The following is a 14,602-nucleotide window of genomic DNA, read 5'->3' on the forward strand; positions in this document are numbered from 1 at the left end:
TCACAAACACACCAAAAGTGCTTTCAACCCAACCAAACGTGACATGTTTGAACGTACCTTTAACTACCATTGGCACTCATTGAAATACTTGGAAATACACATTTTGAAAGTGTAGATTTTTACCCCTCCTCCCACTTTTTACAATGATGTTTTATAATATTTGGTGGAACATCAAACCTGGCGCAGGAAATGCAACGTGTGGAAAGGAGTGAGTCAATAAAAGAAAACAATTAAAACATTGTTTTTATTGTCCATTTTGTAATGAGGTCTAAGTAATTGTTTACCATACACTTGCACAGGAAGAAAAGGATGATGTGCAGCCATTTTTTTTTAGTCAGACGGCCGGAAGAGTGTGTGTGCGAGTGTGTGTGTGTGTGTGTGTGTGTGTGTGTGTGTGTGTGTGTAAGAGGGAGAAACATTTTCATACTTCTATATGTGTTTACACGCATGTGTGGTTGCAGTGTGTGTGAGTGAGAAGCTGATGAAAAATGAAACTGTGAGTGTCCTTGTTCATAGGTCGCAGTAGGCCCCTATATTTTTTTTGGACCACGCTAGATGCATAGCAGTGTACTTTATACTGTGCTTAGAACAGCAGTATTTTAAGATGGATTATTATTTTTTATATGTTTTTTATCTATCTATTATTGCCCAAGAAATTATGGTCATGCTGGACTTGTATGCAGTGGGTCATAAAATAATATATATATATATATATATATATATATATATATATATATATATATATATATATATATATATATATATATATATATATATATATATATATATATACATTATTTTATATATATATATATATACATATATATATATATATATATATATATATATATATATATATATATATATATATACACACACACACATAAATACATAGAAACACATATGCACATACAGTATATACATATATAGCGTATATATATATACACACACAAATGTATACTGTATACATGCAGTTATACATATAAACTGCATATACATATATATAGATATACACACGCATAAATACATAGAAACACATATGCACATACAGTATATACATATATAGCGTACATACATATATATATATATATATATATACACACTTTCGTATATATATATATATATATATATATATATATATATATATATATATATATATATATATATATATATATATATATATATATATATATATATACAGGTATTGAAAAGGGGATTTTTTTAAACATTGTGGTCTACATAACATGTAATGGTGGTGCTTTTGGTAAAAAATGTTTCGTAGATGATGTTTTACAGACCATCTTCAAGCCGCTTTCTGACCGTCTCTTCAGGATGGTCGGTCTTATTTACGTGCCGAGGCCTTCCTCAAACAACTGTGTCTCCTCCCTGTCAGCCATGTTGTAGTTTTTAGCGCTTCCATATGGAGTCTACTGACAGAACTATACTCTTATTTTGTATTAGAAGTGAGAACAGCGGCGGACGCATGTGCATGTACGAGCCAGTGTGCCCCGCAACAAGAGGATAGGGAAAGTAAAGGAACTTACTGACTTCAACTTTGGACTACAACTCACACAAAGCTCAAAGCACTTACTAATGTCTCAAATTCCAAACCGCTCATTTGGAAGAAGGCAGGATTGTTTTATAAACATCTCTGCCATGCCTCCATGGTTTGATTTCAAATTTTTGGGACTTATGGAAATACCAAATACACAAAAACCGAGCAAACAGGTATGGAATGTGGTTTTGGATAATAGGACCCCTTAAAGACAAATGATGGTTTATTATCTTCATACAGTCGTGGTGTTTGGTAATGGTTTAGTAAACATGGTTGTCAAAGTTACATTGAAGTGCATCACATGTTTACACTCGCACAACTCAACACGTCCAAAACAAAGAAGAAGAAGCAGAGTTTATTTAATCCTACGTCTTCTCCGTGTTTTAGCATTTTTGGCAAGCACAGCCGAATCTACTGTTTCATGAATTAAATTTTTAAAGGATCAGAATCCGAAATACTTTAATAATCCCCGAGGGGGAATTAAAATTTTCAGATTAATCCCATTCAAGAGCAGACCAACATTACAGGATTGCTGACGGGTCTGCCAACTTCCGGTGAGAAAAGAAAATATTCAGTCTAAGCCTGGACCCCTGGAGAGGGGGTCCAGACTGAGGCCAAGGAAAAACAAAAACTCATAGCCTTAGCACACATGAACATGTGATGCAACCAGCCACTTCTACACACAGCCACAAAAGGAAAAAAACAACAACAAAAACATATACACTGTGGTGGCCTCTGCGGTGTTCCACGCCATCGTCTGCTGGGGTGGGGGGAGCATGGCCAGAGACAGGAGCAGACCCAACAAAGCAACCAAGAGAGCCGACTCCACCCTCGGCCGCCCACCAACTCTCGGCCAGTGTCCAGTCCGCATGGATGAGCAAAGATACGTCCAAGGAGACCGAGGTGTCCGATACCTGCTCATTCAGCCAAGACACTGTGAAGCTTGTCCGTCCCAGCTCCGCAGCCCTGTCTCTTCATCCGCATCTCCTCCAGTCTCTCCAAACGGGCTCTGGTGTGGCATAGACCCAGCAGCTGGTCTCAATGACCAAAAGGATCCCGGGAGGCAGATCCAGAAGTTCACAAAAAAGCACAGCAGAAGTCACAAAAGTCCCAAAGGGTCCCGAACCAAAAGGCAAAAACAAAACACATGCAAACAAGAGGGAAACATCAGGACCACAAAAGGATGAGCTCCTGCCACCAGCAGCCACTACAGCAGCGCCATCTTGGAAAAAAAAAAAGCAAACGTTCCTTTACAAAATGATGTGTATGAAATTATACAAAAAATACTACTGTTGGTAAAAATAAAATACAAGTTAAGCAACTAAAACAGTGACCACAACAGCGAAGGAGGCCAGCAGAGCACTCAGCAAAACGGCAGCTGCTTTCACGTCTTGTTCTGCAACACAAGAAGAGTGCATCTTAGGACTGCAACACAACCTTACACAATAAAGTAACCAACAGTTGGATTCAGCGCGCCTTGCTTGCCCCTTGGAGTCCGCGGGACAAAACCATTCACACTCTGAAGTTATTATCGCAGAAGCCAAATTCTAACTTCAGACTAATACCAAGAGAGCAAAGCAGTTTGATGACGGCAGCGAGTCGGACCGCAACAGGAAGTAGCAAGAACACAGCGAGAGGAAAGGGTTCAACTTTCTGCTCTTCTTTGTTGTGTCTTCAAACCGAATGAAATCTGAACATCGTGCAGGTGTTGATTTTATTGAAGTCGGACGAAGTGAACATGTGAGTAAAGGAGGAGGAAGACGCAGAGCTTAATAAAGCCCAGCCCTTCTCGCTGTCTCATGCAAGTTTGTTCACTTCCTGTGTTTAACATGCTCGTCTTCTGATAGAGAGAGAAAAGAACAGTTTTGTTTTATTTTTGTTTTAAAGTGCAACGACAATAAAGCTATTCTAAGCTAGTTCTGCTTCCTCCTCATGCTTTGTCAACACCTCCACCATCAACCTGAGAACCAACGTCCTGTGTGGTGGACCTTTGTGTACTGCATAACAGGGCCTTTTTTCCCCCCCTGAAAAGTGTGAGTTTAACAAAAGACCAAAAACAAATGTCCACTGCAGAGGACGTAATGTAATACTTGGATTGTTTTACTCCACATATTGACACGCTCTATTTGTTTTGTGTTGTTCAGGCATGTAAATGTTTTTTTTTGTATTTCTGAGATTTATCCATCTATCTTCAACCGCTTATCCCATACTTGCCAACCTTGAGACTTCCAAATTCGGAAGATTTGGGAGGGGGGCGGGGGGGGGAGGGGGGGGTTAAGGGGGGAGGAGTATATTTATAGCTAGAATTCACTGAAATTTAAGTATTTCATATATATATATATATATATATATATAAAATAAATACTTAACAGAAATTAAAATAAAAAAAATGGCTCGAAAGGTGTTGTTTGATTTGCAGTTAAGAATTGGAAATAGAATGAACGGAAGGTACACGAACCACAATAAATATAAGTGTTTAATATAAATATAAACATGAATAAACGTTAAACGCAAATGTTAATCTAAATGTTAAATCTCGAAGTGAAATCTAAATGATAAAATCCAGCTCTCAATGTTAAATCCAAACATTAAATCTAAATATGAAATCCAAGTGTTAAATCTACATCTAAATGTTATTACATTGAAATGTTAAAGTTCTACTGAAATGATTTGTTTTTATTTAAACGGGGATAGCAGATCCATTCTATGTGTCATACTTGATCAGGTCGCGATATTGCCATATTTTTGCTGAAAGGATTTAGTAGAGAACATCGACGATAAAGTTCGCAACTTTTGGTCGCTGATAAAAAAAGCCTTGCCTGTACCGGAAGTAGCGTGACGTCACAGGTTGAAAGGCTCCTCACATTTCCCCATTGTTTACACCAGCAGCAAAAGAGATTCGGACCGAGGAAGCGACGATTACCCCATTAATTTGAGCCAGGATGAAAGATTTGTGGATGACGAACGTGAGATTGAAGACTAGAGTGCAGTGCAGGACGCATCTTTTTTCGCTCTGACCGTAACTTAGGTACAAGGGTTCATTGGATTCCACACTTTCTCCTTTTTCTATTGTGGGTCACGGATTTGTATTTTAAACCACCTCGGATACTATATCCTCTTGAAAATGAGAGTCGAGAATGCGAAATGGACATTCACAGTGACTTTTATCTCCACGACAACACATCGGCGAATGCAGATAGAAACAGAAGAAATAAACCCCTGACTGGAAGGATAGACAGAAAATCAACAATACTATTAAACCATGGAACTGTAACTACACGGTTAATGCTTTCCAGCTTGGCGAAGCTTAACAATGCTGTTGCTAACGACGCCATTGAAGCTAACTTAGCAAAGGGGCCTCACTGAGCTATGATAAAAACATTAGCGCTCCACCTACGCCAGCCAGCCCTCATCTGCTCATCAACACCCGTGCTCACCTGCGTTCCAGCGATCGACGGAAGGACGAAGGACTTCACCCGATCATCCGTGCGGTCGGCGGCTAGCGTTGGCGGCTAGCGTCGGATAGCGCCTCTGCTATCCAAGTCAAAGTCCTCCTGGTTGTGTTGCTACAGCCAGCCGCTAATACACCGATCCCACCTACAACTTTCTTCTTTCCAGTCTTCATTGTTCATTAAACAAATTGCAAAAGATTCACCAACACAGATGTCCAGAATACTGTGGAATTTTGAGATGAAAACAGAGCTTTTTTGTATTGGATTCAATGGTGTACCAATACTTCCGGTTCAACGATTGACGTCACGCGCATACGTCATCATATATAGACGTTTTCAACCGGAAGTTTAGCGGGAAATTTAAAATTGCACTTTATAAGTCAACCCGGCCGTATTGGCATGTGTTGCAATGTTAAGATTTCATCATTGATATATAAACTATCAGACTGCGTGGTCGGTAGTAGTGGCTTTCAGTAGGCCTTTAAAGCCCCACTTAAGAACTTTAAGTTTTGCTTGATTTTGGCGGCGCCACTGGACCAAAGCGGTAGTGTTTTGGCTAAAGGAAGACCACATTTTCCACGGGGGCAAGCGCATAGCTTCGTAAATCGTCATAAACGTACATACAAACTGACACGATAATACCACAATGACTCAGTATGACTGATCAGTTTGAGAATCACTGGTCTAAACCTATTTATTAACCTTTAAAAAAGACCAACAATTGATTAAAATAAATAACATGAGTAAATGTTTAATACATACGTGTGTCCACATGAGTTCCTTGTCCGAACAGGATCTGTCCACACGTGGCTACGGCACAGTAGTATGTTCCGGTGTCAGAGGAGTTGAGTACGGTCAGAGAGAGATGGTAGACGCAGCTTCTTAGGTCTTGTTCATCATCACTGTCGGAGTAAATGATGTGTGGATCAGACTCTCCTGATCCTGACTTCAACCAGTAGACGCTGCTTTGGTTCGGACATTGGCGGAAATTTTCTTTGCTCTCAGCAAGGACGGAACACTGGATGGTCACAGACTCGCCCCCTTTGACCGACTTGCTTTGCAGAATTTGTCTCACCTGGAAGGACTTGCGTCTGGGGTCTGTGAGAGTCACAAAGAGGCATTAACATGTTTGATTGAGAAGCCCTTTTATCGATAAACAGTCCACATACAGTTGTGGTCAAAAGTTTACATACACTTGTAAAGAACATAATGTCATGGCTGTCTTGAGTTTCCAATCATTTCTACAACTCTTATTTTTTTGTGGTAGAGTGATTGGAGCCATACTTGCCAACCCTCCCGAATTTTCCGGGAGACTCCCGAATTTCAGTGCCTCTCCCGAAAATCTCCCGGGACAACCATTCTCCCGAATTTCTCCCGATTTCCACCCAGACAACAATATTGGGGGCGTGCCTTAAAAGCACTGCCTTTAGCGTCCTCTCACCTGAAAAGGAGACTATTATATATGTCTCCGTTATCCATAGGTTTATCTATAACCCATAACACGGTGGCCGAATGGATATAGTCACCCATGAACGGTCAGAAAAGCCCAAGGCGGCGGCAACGCAGAATTATGGGCCACCTTGCAAGCAACATCCTGTTCTCATTTGCGGATGTTTTTAACAAATCCGTGAAGGATATGATCCCAGATTCAGAGATCGCTCGCCAGTAAACAAATGGTAGAACAAAGGCTACTCAAATAGTGAAAGGTAAGTGTTATTTTTTTTTTAAGTAAGCAGCAAGTACAGTACAGTTAGTAGAACAACTGTGTTTTCATTACTCTGTACTGTACTATATATATATATATATATATATATATATATATATATATATATATATATATATATATATATATATATATATATATATATATATATAAGAAATACTTTAATTTCAGGGAATTCTAGCTATAAATATACTCCTCCCCTCACTCTATCACAAACAAACAAGAGTTGTAGAAATGATTGGAAACTCAAGACAGCCATGACATTATGTCCTTCACAAGTGTATATTGTACTGTATATTCACCTTTCACCACCAGATGCGTGCCACCGGTGAACACCATGTTGTATGAGGTCCCAGCTTGGCAGGTGTACATCGCTTCATCGTCTTTGTGTACGTTTGTGATGTTTAAAACGTACATGTCACCCGTATGCTCGCTCACAAATCTTCCGTCCTTGAACGGTCCTCGAAGGGACATTTCCCCGAAATACCCCTCCACAATGGTTTGGACCATTGAGCCGAATTTCATCTTGTACCAGTAAAATATGTCACCTCTATCGTCGTGGCGCGGGCATGCCAAAGTGACGTTAACGCCAACTTCCACCAGGCTCAGTGTTATCGGAACGTAGGATTGACTCAGAACTGAAGAAAAAGACAGAAGAAGAGTAAATATGCAGGAAAAAGTGGAAAATACAAAACGGAGGTGCCTAAACTCACCCAATGCGCCGAGAAGCACAAGTGCAGTCAGCTCCGCCATCGTTGTGATCGTCTTTCCACTAAGTCTCGAGGAGGTTTGCAAGTCAGAGACAATGGTGTTAGGCTGAAATGTGAGAAATGTATTTCCGCTGCATTTTTTTTTCAAACTACTGACCCATTTTTACCAAGCGTACGTGACTAGAAGCTCACTTGTGAGTCTAAAACAAACAAAAAAAACAACTATCCTGAGATGCAAGAAAAGTGCAGGTCGAAGTATTTTGTGCATGGATATAAAAATGTATTTTCTACACTTTGAATGTTGACTACGTAATTTGTCTATTCAGAAGTTGGCCTGCTTTTACCCTTTTGTTCGTGTTTTTTCATTTGTCAAGCAATTTTCACAGGTTGAATTAATATAGATGACAAAGGATTAAAACATTGAAACATAAGCTCCATGAAAACAGACACATTGGTTTTCACGACCAAAAAGGTTTCATACATAAAGTGCATGTAAACAACACTGCATTATTTCAGAGTGACAGAGATTCAGTTCCAACACGCACGCTGCCTGATTGGCAACCAGGACAAACCTAGTTGTTTTTTATCCCCCTCCCTAGTGAGTGCATTTTCTTTTGAATTATTAAAGAATAGGGCAGCACGGTGGTAGAGGGGTCAGTGCATCTTCCTCACAATACGAAGGTCCTGAGTAGTCCTGAGTTCAATCCCGGGCTCGGGATCTTTCTGTGTGGAGTTTGCATGTTCTCCCCGTGACTGCGTGGGTTCCCTCCGGGAACTCCGGCTTCCTCCCACCTCCAAAGACATGCACCTGGGGATAAGTTGATTGGCAACATTAAATTGGCCTGCCAGATCTCCAGGACAGTCGCTCGCTTGCCTGCCGTCATCCTCGTCTGCTGCAGAGGCTCCCGCCTGGCGCCCATACTCCTCATTTTTGTCAGTCGCAGGGTTGGCCGGCTCATGGACGTCCACCTCGCCAGCTGCAGCTGCTTTACGCTCAGCGCCATCACCTGAATTGTGCCGGTATCTTCAGGGACACTAGGTCTCCGGCTCCCATGACGTCATCGCTGCTTTTCCATTTGCGCGTGTCCACCGTGCCTGTCAGCACCGGACTCTACTCCGCTGGATTCAAGGTCACGTGGCCGACTAATCCCGACACACCCACTTACTGACACCAATGCTGCTTTGAAATGGTTGTGGTTGTGGTTTCTCTTTTGAAAAAAACAAAAACAAAACTCAAAGAAGCACAATCTTCAACTTCATGCAATATCCAAAAAAATGAAGTGTGAAAAAAGTTCCTTCCTGTCAAGTGTGCAACAATGTCATACACGATTGTTGCAATGACTCCACAGAGCAAGAAAACTGCAAAATGTCAGTACTTTTTATTTACTGTTTGCAGTATGAAGTATCATCAACATACACATGATATTGATTTTGGAACTAAACAGGGTGGACATTTATGTTTCAAATCAGCACAAAAGTACAATAAAAAATATTGCAAAATCTGGGCTAAATTTTACATTTTTGGACAAATCTGTAATTGCAGATGCACACATTGCAATATTTACACAGGCGCTTGTGTTCAGTCCCAAATTTGACAGAAGACAGTGACTGTAGAACAGCTTAGAGTAGCCTACCTGAGCGCGGTATTCGTCATCCTCCTCCTTCTTTACTGAACGTGTCTTCTTTGGCGCGTCCTGTTGGGGCCTGTTAGTGGTGGTGGATTTCCGTTCCGTTCTGTGCGGCGTTGGCCGTTTTGTTGTTCGATGGCCGTGTCGATCGTCTTTGACTTTGGGGCTTTGTTGTGTGCATTTTGTTGCGACTTCTCCATAATAAGTGTGAGTGCGTTTTGATTTGCTGTGAACAGTTTATTTGGTCCACCATAACCCCTTTTGGTAATTTCATTGGACTAATGCAGTGGTCGGCAACCCAAAATGTTGAAAAAGCCATATTGGACCAAAAATACAGAATAAAAATCCTTCTGGAGCTGCAAAAAAGTAAACGCCTTACATACGTCTTACAATGCAGGCAACACATGATGTAAGTGTTTATATTGGTGGGCGGTCGAGGGTGGAGTCGGCTCTCTTGGTTGCTTTGTTGGGTCTGCTCCACCCCAGCAGCCGATGGCGTAGAACACCGCAGAGGCCACAAAAGTGTATATATTTTTTTGTTTTACTTTTGTGGCTGTGTGTAGAAGTGGTTGGTTGCATCAGCTCTGCTCTTCTAATGTCTTTAATTTCCTTTGTGTTATTTGATGATACCTTCTTAAACACATGTTTATGTGTGATGGCTATGAGGTTTTTTTCCCTTGGCCTCAGTCTGGACCCCCTCTCCAGCGGCCCAGGCTTACACTGAATTTTTTTTTCTTCTCAAAATGAGCCAAAAAAGCGTGGCAGCTACATGTAAACAAACTACGGTGTGTTGAAGGGCCGCCCAAATTAGTAGGACAAAATGGTGCTCGCCAAATCCTCTCATCAGTGAAGCATGTTTATTATAAACAGTGGAATTTCTGCCAATTAGGAATGTGTGTGTCACGTTTGCTCTCTTACAAAAACAATATTAAAACAAAAATTATATTTTTTCCACCATCTTTTCCATTTCCACACATTTTTGAAAAAGCTCCAGGGAGCCACGAGGGCGGCGCTAAAGAGCAAATTTAGTTTATGAACCCTTAAATATCTATTAGTAGCCGCAGCATTGTATAAAGTGCAGGGTTCAAATCGTGAAAACAAAATAGCAGCCTATAACCTGAAAATATAGTAAATTTTGGATTATCTTCATCAACAGGTCTTGCATCTCTCAGCACACTGCGCCAAGTCTTACAGAAAGTCAATACAACTCTTAAGATAATACTTTGGTAAATCAGAGCAGGAGGATTTACTTTTGAAGACGCACGTCAGCGTACGTGCTGAATTCCTCTGCTGCCCTCCTATTTGTCTGCCTCGCTCTGCCAGTTTTCTTGGTAACAATGGTCGGCACGGAATAAACCAAAGAGTCCTCGTCTCTCTAAAGAAACAAATCATGTAAGACATTACAAGAAAAAGAAAACAAAGATGCAGAACTTTTCTACAAACTTTTTCTTACCTGCTGGACGCGACTGAATGTTTCATCGAGTGTTTGTGGACCAGCTAAAAAAAATTGAAAATAAATCATAGAAAAGACCAACCTATTGATGATTCCTAATGTGCTGTTTTCTTACCTTTGCCGGAAAAACTGTTTTTTGTCCTGATCTTGTTGATGAGGAAGGCTGACATGATGAAACTTAAGGCCAAAGCAGCACTCAAGACGATTATAACATACTTGTATGAATCAGAGCTGCCACCATCTAGATTGTTATGATAAAAAACACTTGTGAAAAAACACTTTTAATGAATCTATCAATACAAATCAATTATTATTTACCTTTAGTGTTGACTTTTATTGGATTTCCCATGAAAATCCTCCCACATGTGACCACAGCACACAAGTAAGTTCCAGCATCAGAGGAGTTGACGTTCTTTGAGAAAGTGTGGACACATTTCTGTGTGGACTTATCTTTGATCTTCTTGCATTTGTCATGAGTGTAAACAAAGCTGGGATGGACACTTTCTGGTCCAGTTCTGAACCAGGACACTTTGTGTCCATCCTGACAGATGTCATTCCCAGAGTGGGAGAGGACTGAGCACTGCAACTTCACAGGCGGTCCTGGTTGGACTTCAGAGACAACAGACAAGGAGGGTTCTGGTTCTGGGAAGAGTGCAAGACAAATTGAAGTCTTTCAGCACTCTGTGACTTTGATTCCACAGATCGACATTCACTTCTGTTGAAATCTTGAAGGTAAAAAATACTGTGATGTGTTAATGCAGAGGTTACATTTCTTGTAGTGCATGTAAAAACATGTTCATCACAATCAAATATTTGTTCATTTAAAGTTAACATTGTTATCTATAAACAGATGTTATGTAACAATTAAAATATGTACAATTGTTAATTTAAACTGTTTTCTAATTATTTGTTGTCATATTTACCTGTGACCTGAAGGAATGTTCCTTTCAAAAACGAGAATTGACCAAAGTTCACTTTTAAACAGTAGTAGATCGCCGTATCACTTTTCTCTACTTGACTAATTTGCAGAACAAATGTTCCTTGTTCTTTTTTGGCTGTGATGCGATGTCCAGTATTCAATGTTCCATTTTCAGCAGGTCCTGAATCGTAAGATGCCATTGTAGCTAAAATTTCAGGATAGGTTCCAGAAACAAGTCGGATCCAAATTAAGCGATCAATATTCTCAGTTGTCCCGCGGGGACATGTCAGAGAGACATTTTGTCCAGGTCCAACAGTCAGAGTGGAAAAGTTGTAAGCACCTGTACATGCTGAAGAGAAAAAGAAGACATATTAATAAGAGTCATGTACAGTATGAACATGTCTCCATTGGAACTGAGCATGGACTTACCTCCACTTTGGAGCAGGAGCAGCAGATGAAGCACGATCCACATTTTCTCCTCTCGTTGGACCAAGTGAACATCAGACCATCTAGACAGCATCTTTCAGTTATTGACTTGAACCACATCTTACCAAATGGGAGGGAACTATTTTGCTGCTATCTCATTGGTCGTCACGTGTCTCTACCTCAGTGGAAATATGTCCAACCAAATTTTCCAGTCTGTTGGTACCATCTTCTCAAGGTGGTTCTTTTTCTTTACTACTTTCAATAACTATGCAGCATTTATGTGGCAAAGAAAACATTTTACAATCATGTTTTTGTCACATAATTACATTTTCCTGAGGGAACTCTCCTGAAGGAATCAATAAAGTACTATCTATCTATACATTTCCAGCCAAAAAAAAGTTCCACATCCTTTGAATTTCGGATATTTAGAACACAAACTGTGATGACATTCAGAATTGTAAGACTTTTGGGGTGAAGAACTTCAAAGGTTCCACTCCAAGTGTAACAAACTACTGTTCACGATTTAATTCCATCTCGATTCAGTAATCTCTGAGTCTATAAACGTCGCCTGATGCGTGGTGAATTTATTTATCAATTTATTTATTTTTACTAATCAGCACAGAGGCAAAAAACATTGGCATTACCAGCTGTGGCTGTAGGCAACCTCTGTGTCCTTTTTAAAAATCACCTCCACAAGGTCGCATTGAGAACCATGCGTGTTACATTTGCACTACTGTTGTTTACACAGAACTCATGAGCGGTATTCATAATCAGTTTGCTCCTTGCTAGTATTACAACCAGTGGTCTGAAAACTACTTAAAAAAATATTTAATTATAGTTACTAGTTACTTACCAAAAAAGTAATTGAATACAAACATAATTACTCTTCAATACATGTAATTAATTACTATGGAAAGTAATTATACGTTACTTGAAAAAAAAAAACTTTAAACATCAGGCATATGCATTTGAGAGATGTTTAATATAAGAGTACAGTGTGCGGAGTCTGTGCTTTTAAAAGGCGGGGCTTGTTGCCTGGTGACATGTGACATCATCGAGGGTTTCAACATAGCTGTGTTTCTTAACTGTAGCACTTAGCAGCGCACTTTGACGCCAGCTCTTTGGAATTTTTTCACCGGATTGTGTTACCTCTGCTTAATAAGGAGATTGAATGTGCTTGCATGGCTGTCATATCTTCTTGTCAACAAACGGGGTATTGTTTGGATGGCAAGTTGGTCACTTCAATCCTTTATTCGTTGTTGAATATTCCCATTCTGTGCATACGTTGTTGTCTGCTCTGTCACAGTGCGATGGTGCCTCTTCCTGTTTGATATCAAGTTCATTTTAGTGCGGTGCTGCTTGTTGTCGACATAAAACCACATCAAAAGTAGCATGCCACGTTAAATATCAAACTATCGCTAACACCGTTGTAACGAACCTAAAAGTAATTCATTAGATTTACTCGTTATTTGTAATTTACTGCGTTGGTAACGTCATTATTACGAACACTGCAACGTCGTCTTTTTTTAATTGTAACAGCGTACTGAAATGCAGAATAAAATTTGATATGTTCTCTAATCCCGTGGCGAGAGTCCATGCTTCATTATTATTTAGAGTTACTTTATATTCGGTTCATTGTGGACTGTTCCAAATCATGTCGCCATCTGAGACCATATTCATTGACGTGCACACGTCAGTCTTTATGGTAACGTTTAGGTTGTGGTTTTAATTAGTCCGAACACGCATGCAGTTACAGTATGGTGCATCACATATTACCTATTTCTCATTACATATCCAAAAAGGAGTAGGAAGAAACAGAGCTTATTTGATCCTACCCCCATTAACCACGTTTAATGGCTATTGCTTACATGTTTGTCCGTTCCCTACCTGTGCTCAATTTGCAACACAAACATTAAATGAAGGAATAAATAAATAAATACATTTTTAGGGTCCACAATTTTTTTGGTTAGTACAAATATATATATATATATATATATATATATATATATATATATATATATATATATATATATATATATATATATATATATATATATATATATATATATATATTGTGGAGAATGTATATATGTTTAAGAGTTCTTTCTGTATTCATGGTCATGTTTAAAGCAGCTAGTGTTTTTCCATTTGTACTCTTACTATGTTTTATCTTATGTCCGCAAATAAACTATGTGTGTTACCTTGAAGGCTTGCACTGTAGTAGATGGAATACTCCCTTTTGTCTTATCTGTAGTACAACAATGAGGCTGTGTTCCTTTCCCGGACAGGTGGGGGCTTTTTTCGTGTGCAAGAAGTTGGCTCTTTTGTTTGAGTGTTAGAACAACTTGAGAAGCCGGTATGAATGTATTGGTCTGGGCTGTTCTCCTGAAGCTTCAGTAAAACTTGATAATATTCCTATTTTGTCTTTATGGTCCTTTTTGCTCAGCATATATGTCATCAAAAGAACTTGGCATTGACCAGTGACTTAAATTCCCTGGGAGGAAAAGCTGGTTGACGCAACAATATATATATATATATATATATATATATATATATATATATATATATATATATATATATATATATATATATATATATATATATATATATATATATATATATATAAATAAATATCCGTTTTTACATTTTGTAGATGAAATCTATTTTTGTTCAAGCACCACAAAACAATCACCCACTTCCTCAAAATCAGCCTCTCAATCACACACACACACACAC

General features: G+C 39.3%; 2 protein-coding genes across 2 annotated transcripts; both read right to left on the bottom strand.

The window, feature by feature from the left end:
• Nucleotides 1–1,798: 1,798 nt before the first annotated feature.
• LOC133644905 (uncharacterized) lies at nucleotides 1,799–7,554 on the bottom strand. The gene is made up of 4 exons (XM_062039659.1): nucleotides 7,444–7,554; nucleotides 7,033–7,368; nucleotides 5,770–6,105; nucleotides 1,799–2,951 (listed from the first exon to the last, which is right to left on the bottom strand). Exons 1-4 carry the CDS (start codon nucleotides 7,481–7,483, stop codon nucleotides 2,869–2,871), a joined length of 795 nt encoding a protein of 264 aa, XP_061895643.1. The 5' UTR covers nucleotides 7,484–7,554; the 3' UTR covers nucleotides 1,799–2,868.
• Nucleotides 7,555–9,953: 2,399 nt separating this feature from the next.
• LOC133644906 (uncharacterized) lies at nucleotides 9,954–11,640 on the bottom strand. The gene is made up of 5 exons (XM_062039660.1): nucleotides 11,445–11,640; nucleotides 10,840–11,163; nucleotides 10,637–10,762; nucleotides 10,522–10,565; nucleotides 9,954–10,443 (listed from the first exon to the last, which is right to left on the bottom strand). The coding sequence occupies exons 1-5, from the start codon at nucleotides 11,638–11,640 to the stop codon at nucleotides 10,315–10,317; spliced, it is 819 nt and encodes a 272-aa protein (XP_061895644.1). The 3' UTR covers nucleotides 9,954–10,314.
• Nucleotides 11,641–14,602: the final 2,962 nt, after the last annotated feature.

Source organism: Entelurus aequoreus, linkage group LG28, assembly GCF_033978785.1.
Source record: "Entelurus aequoreus isolate RoL-2023_Sb linkage group LG28, RoL_Eaeq_v1.1, whole genome shotgun sequence".
Taxonomy (NCBI): domain Eukaryota; kingdom Metazoa; phylum Chordata; class Actinopteri; order Syngnathiformes; family Syngnathidae; genus Entelurus; species Entelurus aequoreus.

Coding starts and splice junctions, on each gene's coding strand:
- LOC133644905 (XM_062039659.1), bottom strand. CDS start 7,483: ATGGCGGAGCTGACTGCACTTGTGCTTCTCGGCGCATTGG. Junction 6,106..7,032: donor CACGCATCTGGTGGTGAAAG/GTGAATATACAG, acceptor TGACTCTCACAG/ACCCCAGACGCAAGTCCTTC. Junction 2,952..5,769: donor AGGAACTCATGTGGACACAC/GTATGTATTAAA, acceptor CTTGTGTTGCAG/AACAAGACGTGAAAGCAGCT.
- LOC133644906 (XM_062039660.1), bottom strand. CDS start 11,640: ATGGCATCTTACGATTCAGGACCTGCTGAAAATGGAACATTGAATACT. Junction 10,763..10,839: donor AATAAAAGTCAACACTAAAG/GTAAATAATAAT, acceptor ATAACAATCTAG/ATGGTGGCAGCTCTGATTCA. Junction 10,566..10,636: donor AAACAGTTTTTCCGGCAAAG/GTAAGAAAACAG, acceptor AATTTTTTTTAG/CTGGTCCACAAACACTCGAT.